Source organism: Mesocricetus auratus, unplaced genomic scaffold (assembly GCF_017639785.1).
Source record: "Mesocricetus auratus isolate SY011 unplaced genomic scaffold, BCM_Maur_2.0 Super-Scaffold_4256, whole genome shotgun sequence".
Taxonomy (NCBI): domain Eukaryota; kingdom Metazoa; phylum Chordata; class Mammalia; order Rodentia; family Cricetidae; genus Mesocricetus; species Mesocricetus auratus.
Genome location: NW_024429182.1, coordinates 108,043,224 through 108,060,855, shown reverse-complemented (window position 1 = coordinate 108,060,855; position 17,632 = coordinate 108,043,224). Strand labels below are relative to the sequence as shown.

Sequence of the window (17,632 nt, the reverse complement as noted above, 5' to 3'; positions counted from 1 at the left end):
TACTATGTTATCATCTCTATTGAATAGACAGTGATGGATAGGAGACCGTGTCATCGTTCATCCTTTTTAGATATTCAAATCATTAATCCATGTCCTCATATATGCTGAACATAAACGCTAATACTGAGCTGTATCCTAGCCAAGTCCCACTCCCTTGCTTTGGGTGCATGTTCATCAGTTAGTACCTTTTAAAGATTTTCACTTACTATACGTCTTTGTTTTGTATCTAACATTTGCATTTTCCCAGATGTTTATGTAAAAAATGCTGAATAGGTTTTATTTTTTCTATCTTGTTTTTGTTCCTGAGTCTGTTAATTATATCCTTTTAAAACTTGCACTTTAAATACATTTTACTAATGTTTTATATAAAGTAGAATGTTCACTGATAACCAGTAGTTTGTAAAGTCATTGTTTGCCACATGAAGGTATTATGCCACTTATGCAGGAAGACATTAGTCAGGTTTCTTTTCAAAGTTGCTGGTGGTAGGCAATAACTCTTTTATTGAGTATTTAGATGATAATGGTTTTAGAGGTTGTTGAAGCTTTTTGATAGTGGCAAAGATTATTGTGCTTGCCATATTCTCACTTTCTTTAAGAAGAACCTTTGTTGGTTCAACCCTTGTTAAGCACAAAATTAAATGAGTGTTTAACTTTAAAAATAAGAATATTTTAAAAGTTTTGTTGGTTCCTTTGATCACTAGGCTGCTGCTTTTATGGGGGTATGCTGTTAGTTTTGTTTAAGAAGGATATAACTAAAAAAATAGCAAAATGGCTGTGGGTTTTTGCTGTGTTTGCAGTAAACAATTTAAGCAAATCTGACATCAGTTAAGTGTCTGAAAGGAAACAATGACACTTTGCTTTTAGGCTTTGTGTTTCACCATTCATTCATTTGTGTCTTGGTGTACTGATCTTGGATATTGGCAGTGATAGTTCTCAGCTGATTTGTTTTAGACTTTGTATATCACTCATTCATTCATCCATTCATTCATTCACTCACTTGTATATTAGTGTACTAATCTTGGATGTTGGTAGCGATAGTTCTCAGCTGATTTGGTCAACTTTATCTTTGTGTGTGAAGAAAGCCATTTGGATTTCCAACAGTGCTTTGTGTGTGTTTATCTTTGCCTACTTACTATTATGCAGTACGATGAGAGAACTTATTTTGAATCAGATGTGGTATCATAAATTAAAAGTTGGTTCTATAGCCTCCATTATATACCAGTTAGTCATATAAAAATATTAGGAGTTCCACCTCTGACCTCTGTTGTCAATGAGACAAATGCTGAGAAAGGCCTTACTTCCTACACTTTTTTAAAATCCTAATTTCTTGTCTTACAACCAGTGCTGGGTGGCCAAGTTTTACAGTATCATCATAATAAATTTCAGTATGTCTGTATGTATAGAAAGCATGGGAATATATTGATTTTCTAGTGTGTGCTAGAAAAGTCCCCTTAGAAGTTTCATATTCTCATTTAAAATTTATTATCTTATGTGTATGGGTGTTTTGCCTGCATGTCTATGTACCACATTCCTGTCTGGTGGTCACAGAGACATCAGATCCCCTGCAACTAGTGTTATGCACCGTTGTGCACTGCTACCAATAGGTGCTAGGACTCTAACCCAGGTCCTCTGCAAGAACAGCCAGTGATCTTAAGTATTGAAACATCTCTCCAGCTCCAATATTTTCATCTAAATTTCTTCCTATAAGTTAAAAATCTTGATAGGTTTGAGTTGAAATAAACAGGAATTTAAATTTAAGAACTAAAATGTAGTAGCCTTGGAACCTACAAGATGTGCTTTAGTGTCGGTTAGTATCCAAGGGCAGCTGTAATGTAGTATGGGAGCTTCACAGCTTAGGACAGAAGTAGTTTATTTACTTCCAGTTTCAGAGGCTGGAAGTCTGAAATGAGGCTGTCCTCATATGGCATCCTCTAGAGGAAAACCTATCCTTGCCACTTGTTGCTCATTGAGACAAACAAGGAATGGGGTTATCTTTAATAGAAAACTAATGGCATGCAACACTGTATGTTTATATTCCTGTGCAAATAGATTTGGATATGCTATTAGTGATCCGGCTGTGCTCTGAACAGCCTGAAACAGTTTACTGTTACTGAGACTAAGCTTCAAGGCTGGTATCTCTGTAATCCTAGAGTAGTACTATTATCTCTAAATATTCTTATGACATCAGCTTTAAGAGAATATGTTTTATTAGTGTTACTGTACAGAACACACAGGTTGAGTAATATACATACAGTGAATGGAAATTTGTTTCAGTGGTCTAGGTGCCAGCATGTACCTAGAGCTTTTTGGCACATCATAACATAGTGGAAGGGCAGAGACTGTGAACACACAGAGTCTAAGGTAAACCCATTCCTGTAATAATAAACCCATTGCCATATATATATATATATATATATATATATATATATATATATATATATATATATATATGGGTTGAGGGTACAGCTCAGTGGTACAACACTTGCCTAGCCTGAGTTTTATCTCTTACACTTTGAAAGGAAGGAAGGGATGGGGAGGCAAAAGGAATAGATGTAATTATTAGTATCAGAATGTAGGACTCTTCAATAGGTTTTGAAGGCTCCAACTTCATGAACTAGACAAACGGTGCTATAGGACAGTGGGTTTATTATAGGAATAGGTTTGCCTCAGGCTGTGTGTTCATAGTCTCTGCTCTTCATATTACACTTTTTTCTGTTTTGGTTTGGTTGGTTTTTGTTATGCTCCATTACTACCAAAGAGAAAACTGCAAGTTAGAACAAGAAAACAACAGTAGGCTCAGAAAGCCAGGCTTCAAGCAGCCTTCTGAGAGCCTTGTAAACCCAGCTACTATTCAAGTGTCTCACAAGGATCCTAAATTTCCAGGTCAGCCTGGGACACATAGTGGGACTTTGTCGCAGAATCCACAAATTAACTTCAAAAGGGGCTTGAAGAGCATTGACATGTTTATTTTAAGAGTTTAACTTGTCAACTTTTTGAAGTATATTTTGAAATATATTTTAAAGTATTATCTTTTGTTAATTTATGATTTCACTACTCTTCCTTTACTGAGCATTCTATAACCAATAAAGGAAAGAAAACCAGACAACTCCACTCTGCAGCAAAGCACTTTCTGAAAATGTTAGATTCCTTTTCCTTTCTTTCTTTTTTTTTTTTTCCCTTCAGTTTTTTTCAAGACAGCTCTGTGGCTTTGGGGCCTGTTCTGGAGCTAGCTCTTATAGAACAGGCTGGCTTTGAACTCACAGAGATTCGCCTGCCTCTGCCTCCCGAGTGCTAGGATTAAAGGTGTGTGCCACCACCGCCTGGCAATTTTAGCTTATATTTTTACTAAAATGTATTGTATGTATGTGTACATGGGGATGGGGGGGTGTTGTGCCAGGTATATAGATGTCAGAGGATAACCTTGTGGACAGCCTGTGGCATTGGCTCTCTCTCCACCTTTACATAGATTCCTGGGACAAACACAGTTTCCAGGCTTACCAGCAATGGTTTTTAGTCTGCTGAGCCATCTCACAACTCATATATTTTTCAAGATTGATTAGAGTGGTAGAGGAGTAAGATAAAGGGTTGTTATCATCAGTTACTTATAAATCTTAGTATTTTTATTCATATGCTGTTCTTTGCAGTATTTCATTTTCCTACAAATGAAAAAAATTAAGTATGTCTGTGTTGGAACAGTAAGGTGTCTTTTAGTTATGAAATAAATCTCTGATTTGAACTGATTTGTGGCTATTCTAACTCTTTTTAGCACTAGAACTTCAGGATAGAGAATGTTATTTGGAAAAGTGGGCCAAGGCATTTTCTGCCATAATTTTGTTTGTTTCACATTTCTGTAATGGTATTATTTTATGCCAGCTTGTAAATTTGATTTTGTGATGAATGCTGACAAGTTGGGTTTTTAAAAATTCTTTCCTCCAGTATATTAACTATGCTTTTTTGGTGTGTATTCCTTAGCACCTTTAAACTAGGTTCTTTAATTTACACAAAGAATGGTAAATAAAAGAGGGTCAGCACTTTATCTCAGGCAGCTTCTTCAGACTTAAAGTCCTACTGCATCTTAACCTCCTGGAGTGTCCTTGCCCTGCCATCCCTTTCTTCTTCCTGCTTTCCTTGAGCAGTCATGTGGTCAGCATGTTCTGTTCTTGTCTTTCCTTATTCCCCCTTCATCTGACTACTTTCCCACCAGTGAAGGCTTAATCTGCTTTCTTCTAGTGATGGGAAAAGACAGCAGTCGGTGCTTATGACCGGTTGGGTATCCCAGGCCCCGGAGTAGTGTAGCAGCCAGACCACTCTGGAATGTGATTTTTCATGGTTCAGGGGGAGAGTGTTAAGAAGCTTAGTGTAAAGATAGATACTGAATCATTGATGGCCTCAAATAATTTAATTTTACTGAATATACATATAAAGCTTATCAGTACATGTCTTACCACTTTAAAAGACTTACAAGTTTGGGATAATACAGTACTTCTTCCCCAAGGTAAATCGAACCCTTTTAGTATTGTTTGTAAAACTCTTTTAAGACTCCTGGTGGCATGCTCATGTATTGAGAATGGTAGAGTCTCTTGTTTTCTCCAGGGACATTTTCCTCTGGTACTATCAAGTCTTCACACTGCTACCTTCATGAAAACATGATTTAAAGAGACATTTTAGTTGCCATTTAGATGCAGTATACAATGAGCAGATGTGTTTTAACTTGAAATGAAAAGGAAAATCTGTAAGTGAAGTTAAGAGTGAAAATAAGTAGGTTGTTTGCCCCTTTTTATCTCAGTAATGAGTATTTGAAATCATTTCTTGTGGATACTCATCCATTCAGGGGGGCTCCAGGGAGAAAGTTGGAGCTTCTTTGCAGTTAGGTTTCACTTTACTCTGCCCTTGGAGTGGCTGGTATTGAGATTTCTAGTAAGGACAGACACGTGGCCCCATCCTCCCATCTACAGCAGCATATACAAGTCCATTATCCTTCCTGCCGTCTCTCCTTACTATCTTTGAACGTGTATTTCTAAAACAGTATATGGATCAGGAAAATCTTGACAGCCAAAATAACAAAAGATTATTTTCAAAATTGTAAGTTGGTTATATTGCCCTAAGTGGGAAATGCTTATATTGGTGAGGTAATATTTACTGAAACTCATTGGCCAATCATTCTTTATGGTGCTTTTCTTTAAAATAGAAACAAAGAAACAAACATAAAAGCAAAACATAAAAAGAGGTGAAATAATTTTTAGACCAGCAAAGAGATTTTTTGTGACTTAAAATTCCTTATATAATTTAAGTGTTGGAAATATGAATGGAAATTGTTTTACTTAATCAATTTTAACTTAATACTTATTTGAACACCCTTAAAACCAATTCTTCTCATAATGGTCCCATTGAAGAAACAGTAAGTTTCTTCACATAAAAGTAGTTTATGTTGGGTTTAAAGTACTCATATGTCAGCTTGGTGAAACTCTTGGATGCACTGCATATATGCATACACACAGAATGACATCTTAATTGTTCAGAAAAACTGTCTTTTCTTTGAGAGTAAAGATAACGATACTTGTGCAGTGGTCAACTTCATCCTCAAATTAAAAGATGGAGCAAATTCTGAAAAATCAAATGTGGACTAGAAACAAGCAGAAACCTTGCCTGTACCCTTCATTCAGAGCTTTCTTAGTTCCCACAATGAGGACACCTGCTTCACAGTGTCCAGATAGAAAAGCCAGGAGGTAAGCCCTGTTTAAGAGAGAAAAAAACCCAAGGGAATGACTTTGTGCCTTATGGGAAGAAGGCAGGAAGTGATAATTGTGTTTGGAAATGTGGGGTCTGAACTAAGGTCAGTTTGGACAACTGTGGACAGATGTCTGGATATAGGAAGCCAACTTCAGTATATATTTTTTAAGCACAGTTAATGCATCCTGTCTCCTGTACTACCTACTCCCTTTTCTCCCCCCACCTTCCCCCCCCACTGAAAAAGTCTTGACTGTAGGTCAGTTTATTCAACTTTTATTGATAAAAACTTTCATTTCATGTTTCAGAGGCACACATTTGTTTTCTGGAAAACACATGCCATTGGATATCTTTTGACTTGACATGGAATAGCATTTTAAATGATCCCATTTCTACAAAGGCTGCCTTTAATTTATTAAAGGTGACAAAGCAAAAACTACCTCTTCCTTCATTACACTTTCTGCTCTCATGTTCTGTCATTCTGAGATCTTTTTCTCCCCTGTCTCTGTCTTCTTTCCCCCAGCTGTCGGCAGCATCCAGCCCCTCCAGGCACAGTCCTCACAGAGCTGCAGGAAAGGACCCCTTTGCAGAGCTCTCTCTGGAGGACTTCTTATAAGTCACTTAGGTATTGCTGCGTGTGGGGGAGATGGGGGCGTGGATACTTAAGCAAAGATTGACAATCCTGAACACCGTGCACCCTTCTCCTTCTTTGTTTATTTAAAGGAGTCTGCATTTCCTCTGTGCCTCGCTGCCTTCTCCTCTTCTGTTCTTTACATGAAGAATAAAGATAGTATGAAATAAATCCAAAGAAGAGACTGCCTTCAGAACATAGTTTAAATTGTTAAATGTGAGGTCAGGGGACCATCTTAACACAGAAGCATCTGCTGCTCACAGCCGATGGGGGTGACCAAATTTCACCCTTAAAAATGAGGTGTTTGGGTCAGTCCTAAGAGAATTGTAGAGAATGCCCCACTTTTACATAGTGTATTAAGTCTTGGTTAGGATTAGCTTTACTTTTAGTGTAACAGCTGTAACTAATGATAAAAATTCAATTATGTAATTTCATTAGAGGGTTGCATTTTCCTTTTGTTTAAGATAATAATTTAAAAATACGATTTTGTGGGGTTTTTGGGGGGGGGTTGGTTGTGGTTTTTTTGAGACAGGGTCTCTTGGTAATACTGACTGTCCAGGAACTCTGTAGACAAGCTGGCCTCAAACTCACAGAGTTCCATCTGCCTCTGCCTCCCAGCTATAGCTTGTTTTTTATTTAAGGGCAAATGAATACTTAAGCTTTGACTACAAGGATCTCTGTATATGATCCGCATCACTTATATCTTCTAGAAGATAGTTTAATTTGTTCTTCTTGATGCTCTAGCCCCAGTTTACATTTCCATTTTAGATCTTTATACTTTATTTGGCTAGCATATTTACCTCAGTTTTAGCTCTACATAGATAGTTGAAGAGAAATGAGTGAGGCGTTTTTTGAGTGAATAGGGACTCCTGACTGAAAAATGATCCTTTGTAGATATTTCAGATTTTAATTATATTAATAAAGAAGTGAATCAATATAACAATACTTTTTATTTTATTCTCTGATAGTATCTATTTTTAAAATATTTTACATTTTGCGTTCCCAAATGAGTTACATGGGGCATTTGTGCTTATGGATAAATGTTTTTAGTTTAACGAAAAATAGTTTATTGGTCTTCTCCCCTGGCCTCTACTCTTCCCTGCTTTAAGTAGTTGGGAAGATAATTAGAAGTTCCTACAGTGTGGTCCATGGATTGAGTGCCGACACATAGGAAGCTGGTGAGACTTTTTTTTGCTGTCAGTGTCTTGTGACAAGCATGTTAAGAACATTTTTTAGGCTGGTTGAATGGTAAAGGGACAAAGGTTTTTATCTGTGATAATGCATCCTATAATATAGTGAATTAATTTAGATCATGACTTTTTTCTTCCAGATACAGTTTATGTAACTAGATGGAAGAGAATGGAATTATTCCAAGAACATAAGTTCGCAGGTGGCGGCTCCTTACTTCCAGCAAAATTCAAACTGCTGTCTCTGAAACTCTTCCTCCATTAGAGCGCTCCAGTAACCCATGAAGGCCCACGGCAGGGATGGGACTAGTTTATAGGAGAGCGTTGTCAATACCGTTTATAAAGCCAAGAATTGCCATGATTTAAGACTAAGATCTGTCTTTTTGGTGACTAACACTTCTGTTCTTTCAAGTCCTATTAATACCCGTAATCAGTAACCAACCAAGAAAAGCCTGTACTTGGAAAGTGTGGAGTTTGTGTTTGGAAAAGCTGCCTGGAGAGGAGAGTTGTGTCCTTTACCATAATTAAACAGGACTCATTGGGGAATCAAAATCATAATTTTAATTATGCATTATATTTCTTTTCTCCAGTCCTCACAAATACAGAAACCATAATTGAAGTTAACTTTTCTTTTTTAAAAAATTTATATTCAGTTTGCAGTAGACATTCCTTAAGTATTTGTATTTATTTATGATTATCAATTTTACATAACATTAATATTATATCAAACCTCCTTAAGAAAATGAGTATGGATGTTCACAGTATGTTTGATTTTATCCACAAGAATGAATCTGATTCAGAATGCTTTTCAGCTGACATACAGAGCACTAAATATTTTAAGGCAAAACCATAGGTCTGAATCTTTTAAGAATTCTCAGTCTCTATGGGATTTAGGGAAGCATTATAAATGCATTAATCCTTATAGTCAATTCTGTGCCTAGGATTTTGCAAGGGAACAGTTCACTGACTAGGAAAAGCACTACATTTAAACTTCAGCATTAGTGCATTGGGAAGGATCTTTACTGCTTTGTGCTTGGCATGTCATTATTTTCCATTTGACATTAGGGCCTTTCCAAAATGAATGTGAAGAATTGCTTTCACTTCAAGACTTTCCTTCTTTTCAGTAAAACTTTAGGAGATGTTATAGGGAAAGGGAGGGGAACTAAAATCCTTGAACTTTTTATTTGGCGTGTGCCATGTTATGATCATGTACCTTTTAACTAAGGGGAGATAGTATCTTTAAATTCAATGTCTAGCCAAGAGTTTAGTTAATGAAGAATTAAACTGCACTGTTGATCGGTGCTTTCTGTAAATACATCTTAACGCTTGGGTTGAGAGGGGCCTTAAGAAGGACAGTTCATTGTAGGAAAGCAATTCTGTACATGAGTTAAGCATACTTGTTGCATTGTCTCTGCAGATTCTATTTTTGTTTACAATATTAAAATGTATGTTAGCAAATGGGTGGATTTTCAAATAAAATGCAGCTTCCACAAAACATGTTATGGTATTCTGGTTTGAGGTGCATTCTCCTTTTTTCTTTCTTTTTTTATTATCAATATCATCGATCTTTTGCTAATAAAATTATACCCAAGTGGTTATATCTGCTGGTTTAATAAAATGTAAAGTTTGTTTTACTTAAACATCCAAAAAGAATTATGTTTGAATTCTTGTTACCATCTGGACTCACTTAGAAACTGAACTACTTACACATTTTTCCTTTCTGATCTGCTTCCCTTCAGTCAGGTAAGTTAAGGAAAAAAGTACTCTTTGATGCATAAGAATTATGTATGCTAAGAATATTTGTATTATACAGCACAGTGAGTAATAACCAGGAGTCAAAGTTCATCAAAGAGAGATTAAAAGCTTTGTACTGTTAAATGTTTTCTGTGGCTGGAAAAATCATAGTAAGCCAATGTGCCTCGTTAATAATGACTGATTTTCAAATTTCACTATTATTAAAATGTTTCCACATAAACTGAGAAATTGTGTTTTAGGTTAAGAATCCTTAAAATAGTAAGTTTTGATTTATCTCAGTATTTTAAGTGGGTATTTTAAGGTATGTGACTTCTTTCATGACATTATTTTGATAGTGTGTTTCTGCATGTGAAATGCTTTATAACCACCTCCATCTTATTGTTTAAATACTTTTTTACTCTATTAGGTAGGGATTCCTCACATTCAGTCAGTTTATGGATAGAAAACGAGAAAATGTACTTGTCCTGGATGTTAAATTAGCAGGTGGAAGAGTCAGGTGTTTAGTGGGTACAGTCCATTGATTTGCTGTCATTAATTCAAAACTGAAATGGGAATCATATCCCACAGTCTAGACTGTTGGCCATTCTTGACTCTTCTGTGAAGATGGTCTTCTAGAAAGCACATTTCCTGCTTCCTTCCCTAGTGTCTTGACATTGTCAGTAGGGAGGAATATAAACCCGATAATGACAAATTTAATCAAAATACAAGAAGGAAATTAAATCAGCTATCTTAGCTACTTTTCTATGGCTGTGGTAAGACCACCACCACAAGTGCAACGTCTCAGAAAGGGCTTATTAGAGGCTTATTGTTTCAGAGGGTTAGAGTTGTGGAGTATCATGTCAGGAAGCATGGCAACAGGCAGGCATGGTGTAGAAGTAGCTGAGAGCTTCTATCTTGACCCACAAGCAGGAGACAGAATGCAAGCCCTAACTGAGAATGGCGTGTTAGGACTTTTGAAACCACAAAGCCTCACTCCCAGTGATATACCTCCAGTAGGATCACACCTCCTAATCCTTGCCTAAAAGTTCCGCCAATTGGGGACCAAGTATTTAAACATAGGCCATTCTCATTCAAACCACGTCAACGTATAAAATCTATGCATCCCCACACATTTTACTACCTAGTTAGCAGTTGGTAGTAGTTGTGGAGGCCAAATATGCCTGTTCTAAAAGCTATATGCTTCTGATTATGTGAAAGATAGCTTTTAACCACTAACTGTGAGGTTTTGTATCTAACCCTTACATCATATTGGTAAACTTCAGCTGTTGCTCAGAACACAGCTATAGTTTTTGTACTATATGAAACTGGGCATACTGTTAAAAACTGTAAACTTCTAGGTCATTTCTTTTTTATTTTTGTGTGTGTTGGTATTTTACCTGCAAGTAGTCTATGTATCACATGCATGCCTGGTGCCCACAAAATTATAGGTGGTTATAAACCACCATGTGGGTGCTAAGAATTGATCCTCTGAAAGAGAGCCTGTGTTGTACTCTTAACCGTTGAGCTATCTCTCCAAACCCCTTCACAGGGCATTTATTTTAGGAAAAATAATGGCTGTCTTGAGACAAGTAAGTCAGCTGACTGTAGGCAAATAGAAAATTCTTCCATTAGAATGTTATGGGGGAAACCATTTTATGCTAAGCTCAAGTTTAAATTGTTTTCTAGCTGCTGTATATAATATGTTTTAAATTTTGGTGCTAGAAATCAAACCCATGGTGTGTACTCTTCCTGTGAGCTGCCTCCTATTCACAAGAGCAAACTTGGAAGATGGGTTTGAAGTCTAAGATTTACCTTGGTAACCAGCCTTGACCCTCCTCCACTTGGGTACTCTGTCTAAGCTTCCTTCAAACTCAGACACTTGCTGGTTGTTCTGTGCTCCATTCAGCTGGACATCAGGTTGTCCACAAAGTTCATTTCCTACTTCCAAGAACATTATATGGGAACATCAAGCACACCGTACTGGCACTGCCAGGTAGCTAAATGGCTGTCTTGACACCAAGTCTGCCTCTCTGATGTTTTTTGTCTTGAACTGCAAAGCCTTTCACTCCATTAAATTACTGGAGTGATTTCAAGTGCTGAAAGATAAGCTGTAGTAGAATGAAATCGACTGAAAGGTCCTAAGAAACAACCTACTCTGAGATAGGGGCAAGAGTAACTAAACAAATTGCTTGGTATTCATGATGGCCACCAGGAGCTAATCTTTCACAAGGCCCGTTGATAACTATTGTGATGCCTGACATAGGCTTATTGTCTCCTATTTTGTGGTATTTAAGTTAAATACTATGTGGTATAAGTGTGAACTCACTGGCTGAGCTTTTTATTTTTGATGCTATGTCTTAGTAAATAGTCTGGGCTGGCCTTAGTGTCTTAGAAATTCGTTGTGCCTCAGCCTCTTGAGTGATGGGATTACAGACATACACTATCACACTTTACCTCACTGACTTTGACCCTGAACCCCTATGATGTGTCTTTGGGCCTTTTCCTGACCACTGTATAATATACTGGTATAGAAAAGGGGCCTTTTGTTATTAAATAGAATGGTGTTGTGGGGAGTGGAGAGAATAAGAACGTACTAAGGGTGAGTTCATCAAAAGATAACCTAGCCCGGAGCCAGCAAGGCCAGGTCTCCAAGGGTCAAAGCAATTTGCCAAAGATCTGGTATGTGAGGATAACTAGGAGAATCCAGGCACTTGAACTCAAGTTCAAACAAAGCACTATAGCTTTTAGTATTTTTATTATTTTATGTGTATGGTTTTCCCTGCATGTATGTTTGTGCAGTGTGTGCATGCAATGCTGGCAGAATCCAAAAGAGGGCATCGGATCCCCTGGAACTGGAGTTACAGACAGCTGTGAGCTGCTATGTGGGTACAGGGAAGTGAATCAGGGTTCTATGGAAGAGCAAATGATGCTCTTAACCTCTGAGCCATCTCTCTAGCCCCTTGTTTCTATTAACACAAGCAAAATGAGGTGGTGTTTACAGTTAGCTCAAGCAAACAAGCACAGAGGTGAATTCAACTGATAGTATGTCTTAACCATCTTTGGCCATGTGAAAAGAGTCAGCAATGCCCCTCTCAGGCATGTTGCCTTTCCCGCGGAGATAATGTAGAGTTGCCAGTATTTCCTTCATGTGCTTGCTTCCAAGTGCATTCAGTTACTATAGTTTATGCAATTCTTGTAGAAGGCCACCTTGTTGGTAGAGCATTCTGCGCTCTGCCCCATCCCTAACTCACAGTGAATTCACAGCCTTCTTAGACAGACTTCCAGAGCTACTACTGCCATTTTAGATTAGCATCAGCAATAGTCATAAAATTTAAGAATACTAACTCAACTTTTAGAAACTTTCTCAAAGAAATAGTCTACAGGTGACAGTTGGGACAGGAGACTTGTCTTGAATTACATTGTATATTATAGCACATAAGTACTATATTTCAGAGGATAGGGTATATGCCACTTACAGAAGCTCTTCTACGATTCCACATGGGCAGTACAAGTTTGTGTATTAAGTATGCCAGCATATACAGACTATGTTGGAAAGTTGTGGAAGGCAGTTCTGCTTGCGTTCCAGATCTGAATTATTTTCCTGGTACCCAGACCAACCAAAGGGAAGAAAATACATTTTCTTTGTCTCCCCCCTCCCAAGGAAGTTTGGTTTTTACCACAGGTAAGAATACTGGTTCATCATCCTTGAGCAAGCAAGATTGTTTATCATTCAACCAACAGCTCCACTCATCCATCCACATTATTTTGTTTCTGACTTTACCTGTAATTCTTTTTTTTTCATTTTATTGAAAATAGTTGTTTTCCCATCACATAATATATCCTTATTTTTGTTTCAACTTCCTCTACCCTTGGTTCCTCCCCATCTCACCCCCCCCAACCTGATCTACTCAGTTTCTGTTTCTCCTTAGAAATCAACCAGGCTTCTAAGGGATAATAGTATAATATAATTAATATAACATAAGACAAGAATACATCAGAATTTGACAAAACAAGCAGAAGCAAAAGAGCCTGAGAAGATACAAGTAACAGAACAGATCACTTGTTTGAACATTATATAGCAATCCCATTTCAAGAACAAACCCCAGCTAATCTGGAAGCCATACTGTATATGACAAAGGACTTGTAGGATAAAAAGAAGAAAAAAAAACTAAGATTAAAAAATAGTAAGGTTAAATAAACAAAAAAATTCCTGACCCAACATTGTGAGACAAGGAGCAGCTAACGATGCTATTGGTTAGTATTCTGTTGGTCATCTATGACCTGGTGTGCAGCCTACTCTTAAAAGTAGTTTGTTTCCCCAGTGACACTCCTTGGAAGAAACTAAATTTGCAAGTGGTTACCAATTGGAGATTGCTTCTGGCTTGGAGACAAGGACTTGTGTCTACTTTCAGCTCTAATGCCTCACCTGGTGCAGATCTGCGTTCAGGCCCTGTGAATGCTGCCTCAGTCTGTCTGAGTTAATATGAGCTTTGATCATGTTGGCTGAGAAGGCCTTTCTTGGTGTCCTCCATCCCCTCTGGTTCTGCTGCAGCATTTCCTGACCCCTGAGGGGAGGGATTTGATAGGGACAACACATTTAAGGCAATGTTCCAAGGTCTCTCACTGCATAATGTCTGACTTTGGGTCTCCATGTTTATTCCCATCTGCTCCAGAAGAAGCTTCTCTGATCATGGCTAAACAAGGTGCTGATCTGTTGAGTGTAGCAGAATGTCTAGTCTGAGGTTCTTGGTTACCCAAGCAGCAATGCTGATTATGGATTCCATTTCATGGAGTGGGACTTAACGTATCAGATATTTGTAGGTTACTCTCACAAGCTTTGTGTTACTATTACCCTAGTGTATCTTGCAGGCAGGGCACCATTGTAGATCAAAGGGTTTGTGGCTGGGTTGGTGTTTTATATTTCTCCTTTCGTAGTATGCGGAGTACCTTCCTATACCAAAAACACTAGAATGTGGGGTAAAGGCTCTTGTGTAGGCACCAGCTGGACCTCCTGTGTCAGTGAGTTGTGTAGGTGTTGTCTTTGGCAATGGGGCCTTGCCGTCAGTTGTGGAAAGCAACCTATAGTCTTGGCAGCAATCTGGGTTGTTTTGGCCAACAACTCAATTAGATGTGACCCAATCCCAGTACTAGAAACTTCACTGGTGACAAGAGATGGCCAGTTGGGGCTCTATCTCCCCCATTTGGTGATCTCATTTTGATATTGTGCCCTACTTTCCATCTGATCCTCCCATTTTAGCTCCCACCTCCCCCATCGTAACTATTTCCCTTTCCTAGGGAGATCTGCAGCACCCTTTCCCTCACCCCAGTCCTTTACCTAACCTCTATGGTTCTGTGGATTGTAGTTTGGCAGTCATTAACAGCAAATACCCACACATAAGGGAATATAAACCATATTTTGTCTTTCTGGGTCTGGGTTACCTCACTCAGGATAAATTTTTTTCCTAGTTTCATCAATTTGAGAGTTTCATGATTTCATTTTCTCTTCTTTTAGTTTAAAAGCTGAGGAATATCTCTTGTGTTTATTGGTTTTGGTTGGTTGTTTTTTGAAACAATTTCTTTGTATAGTCCTGGCTGTCCTAGAACTCGCTCTGTAGACCAGGCTGGACTTGAACTCACAGAGATCCACCTGCCTCTACCTCCCAAGTGCTGGTACTAAAGGCGTGCGACACCACGTCCAGCTGATACTCCATTGTGCAAATACTGCATTTTCTTTCTTCATTCTTCTGTTGGGGGATATCTATGTTGTTTCCAATTTCTGACTCTTATGAATAGAGCAGCAATGAATGTGATTGAGCAAAGTCTCTGTAACAGGATGAGGTGTCCTTTGGGTATATGCCAAAGAGTGGTGTAGCTGGATCTTGAGCTAGATTGATTTTGATCTTCCTGAGGAGCTACCACACTATTTCCATAGTGGCGGTATGTGTTTGCACTCCTAATAGCAGTGGAGGAGTGTTCTTGCTCCACATCCTTTCCAGCATAGGCTGCCACTAGTTTTATTGGTCTTAGCCATTCTGACATGTGTAAGAGGGAATCTCAGAGTCATTTTGATTTGCATTTCCCTGATGGCTAAGGATGTTGTACATTTCTTTAAGTGTTTCTCAGCCATTTGAGTTTCCTCTTTTGAGAAATCTCTGTTTAGATCTGTACCCCATTTTTAATTGGGTTATTTGTTTTCTTGTTACCAAGTTCTTCATATATTTTTAGATATTAGCATCTTTTGTTTATTTTTCTTTAATTCAAGATCAGAATGCTTGTTTCCAGGTGCTGGAGAGACGAGTCAGCAATTAAGAGCATGGACTGTGTTTGCAGAAGACTGGAGTTGAAATCTCATAACTGACATTAAATATGTTTCCAAGACACACTGTTGCCCCCTTTTGTTTTCTATGGGCACCAACATTCATGTATGCTTACCTACAATAGACAGACATACACATAATTAAAAACCTTTCTAATCGTTTTCATACAGTATTTTATATGCATTGATGTTTTGCCTGCATTTATGTATATGAAGTTGTCAAAGCATATTGACTGGATTACAGATAGTTGTGAGCTGCCATGTTGGTGCTGGGAATTGAACCCAGGTCCTCTGGAACAGTAGCTGGTGCTTTTAACTTCTGAGCCATCTCTCCAGCCCCATACCGTATATTTTGGTCATTATTTTGTCTTTCTTCAACTTCTCCCAGGTCCTTCCCACCTCTCTTAGCTACCCAACTCCATGTAGCTTTGTTCTCTCACTTTGAAAACAAGAAACAACTCCATGAAGAACAAAAATGAAAATCAAATAACAAAAGTATTCTTGCTTAATAATTTCTTACCTGAAAGTAGCTTCCTGGGAAAGGAGGGGGTGACTTGTTGTATGGTGTTTCAGGTATTTGGTTAGGTCTAGCCCCTCCCCATGAATCCTGTGACTTCACTGCTGGACTCCTCCAGTGTAAGATACTGCTTATTAAATGCTCAATCTTGACCATATTTAGAATCGTTCTGGGATCTTCTGTTTAGGTTAACTGGTGCCCTACCCCTTAATGTAGTTCTGGGATGGCCTGCTTCTATGTATTTCTTGTTTTTGCCTGTTAAACTTTATTATCCCAAGGAAAGAACTCTGTTCCATTTATTGTAAGAGGCAGTATAAACTAGAAAGCCATTTCAGAAACTTATAAAAATGTGGGGGGTTTTTTTGCTTTGTTTTGCATTGCTTTGCAAATAAGTCCAAAATATAGGAAGGATGTTGCAAAGTAATATTCATGGTGGCTGAGATCACCAAAGGAACAATCTGGTGGCAGGAAAAAAAAAAAAAGGAAAGGCCAAACCAAGGATGAGTCCCATTGAACCACCTCCATTACTCAGGAGGATAGATAGTACCAGGACTGAAGGAGAATCAGGGAAGATGCATTAAGGACTTAATTGAAGGAGAGAATGATCAGCATGAGTAAAATGCAGACCCTAAACTGTTCGGTCTGGCATTTGGGAACTTGATTATTAAGTCTACAGCAGATTCAGAAATCATATTACTCAGGTTTGCGAAAAGAAAATGTGGAAGGTACACTTGGGAATGGAGTGAGGTCACTGACAATGAGCCAAGCGTACAGGCTGGCCAAAGAAGTTTAAGATGAGGTAGACCCACTTGTTCACTCTCCAGTTAGGCATACTTAATGTCCTCCATGTGCCAGCCGTTAGTTGTAGGTGACACATGTACCACAAGCAGTGAGTACTTGACAAGTCACTCAGAGAAGGGAGGCTGCGACCAGCTGAACACGGTGGTGTTCGGGTAGGCTGAAAGGAAGTAAGATGAGGTGGGAGAGCAGTTCTCCCACACATACACAAGCAGAAGGCTGCAAACATCTGAAGGGCTTTGTGTTTGCCTCTTCAGACAAGCAGCAAGGTTGTCAGTAAGGCCAGAATGCCTTATGTAAGCTAAGCTAGAGCTCAGTGGATGATGTTGAGGTCTGTAGACCAAGACTCAAGATGCTGAGGCTTGGGTTTCTTTCTGAGCTGAAGAAACGAAAAGAAAAACTAGAGATTCTGGAAATTGCTGTAAAATTTTTCTTTAAAGGATTGGTTGCTGTGGTGAGTAGACATAAGACTAAGTTCTTGGTGAGCCAATGCAGTGTAACAGTAATGGTGAACTCTGTAGCCCTTCTGTGATTAAGTTCATTTAGGCCTAGTAACAATCTCCTTGGACCTCAGTTTCTTAATCTATAAGTTATGCATAACAGTGTCTTCCTCAAAGGAGTGTTTTATTTAACGATTAATAAGTAGAAACATTTACAGTAGCCTGGCACATGATAAAGTTTCGTATATAGCTTATTCTTACAGGGATGCTGGGCTCTAAAGC

The 17,632-nt window shown here is 38.3% G+C and overlaps 1 protein-coding gene across 13 annotated transcripts in view; it reads left to right on the top strand.

Annotated features, from left to right (window-relative positions):
- The window catches only part of Picalm (phosphatidylinositol binding clathrin assembly protein), an 83,065-nt gene extending 74,025 nt beyond the window's left edge, over window positions 1-9,040 (top strand). For 11 of the 13 annotated variants that reach the window (XM_040728723.1, XM_040728714.1, XM_040728720.1 and 8 more), the window contains 2 exons: window positions 6,251-6,352; window positions 7,689-9,040. In XM_040728723.1, the coding sequence (XP_040584657.1) occupies window positions 6,251-6,343 (93 nt within the window). In that variant the 3' untranslated portion in view covers window positions 6,344-6,352; window positions 7,689-9,040. Of the gene's footprint in view, window positions 1-6,035; window positions 6,149-6,250; window positions 6,353-7,688 lie in introns of all 13 variants that reach the window. The other 2 variants (XR_005869744.1, XM_040728703.1) reach the window with 2 other exon arrangements.
- Window positions 9,041-17,632: the final 8,592 nt, after the last annotated feature.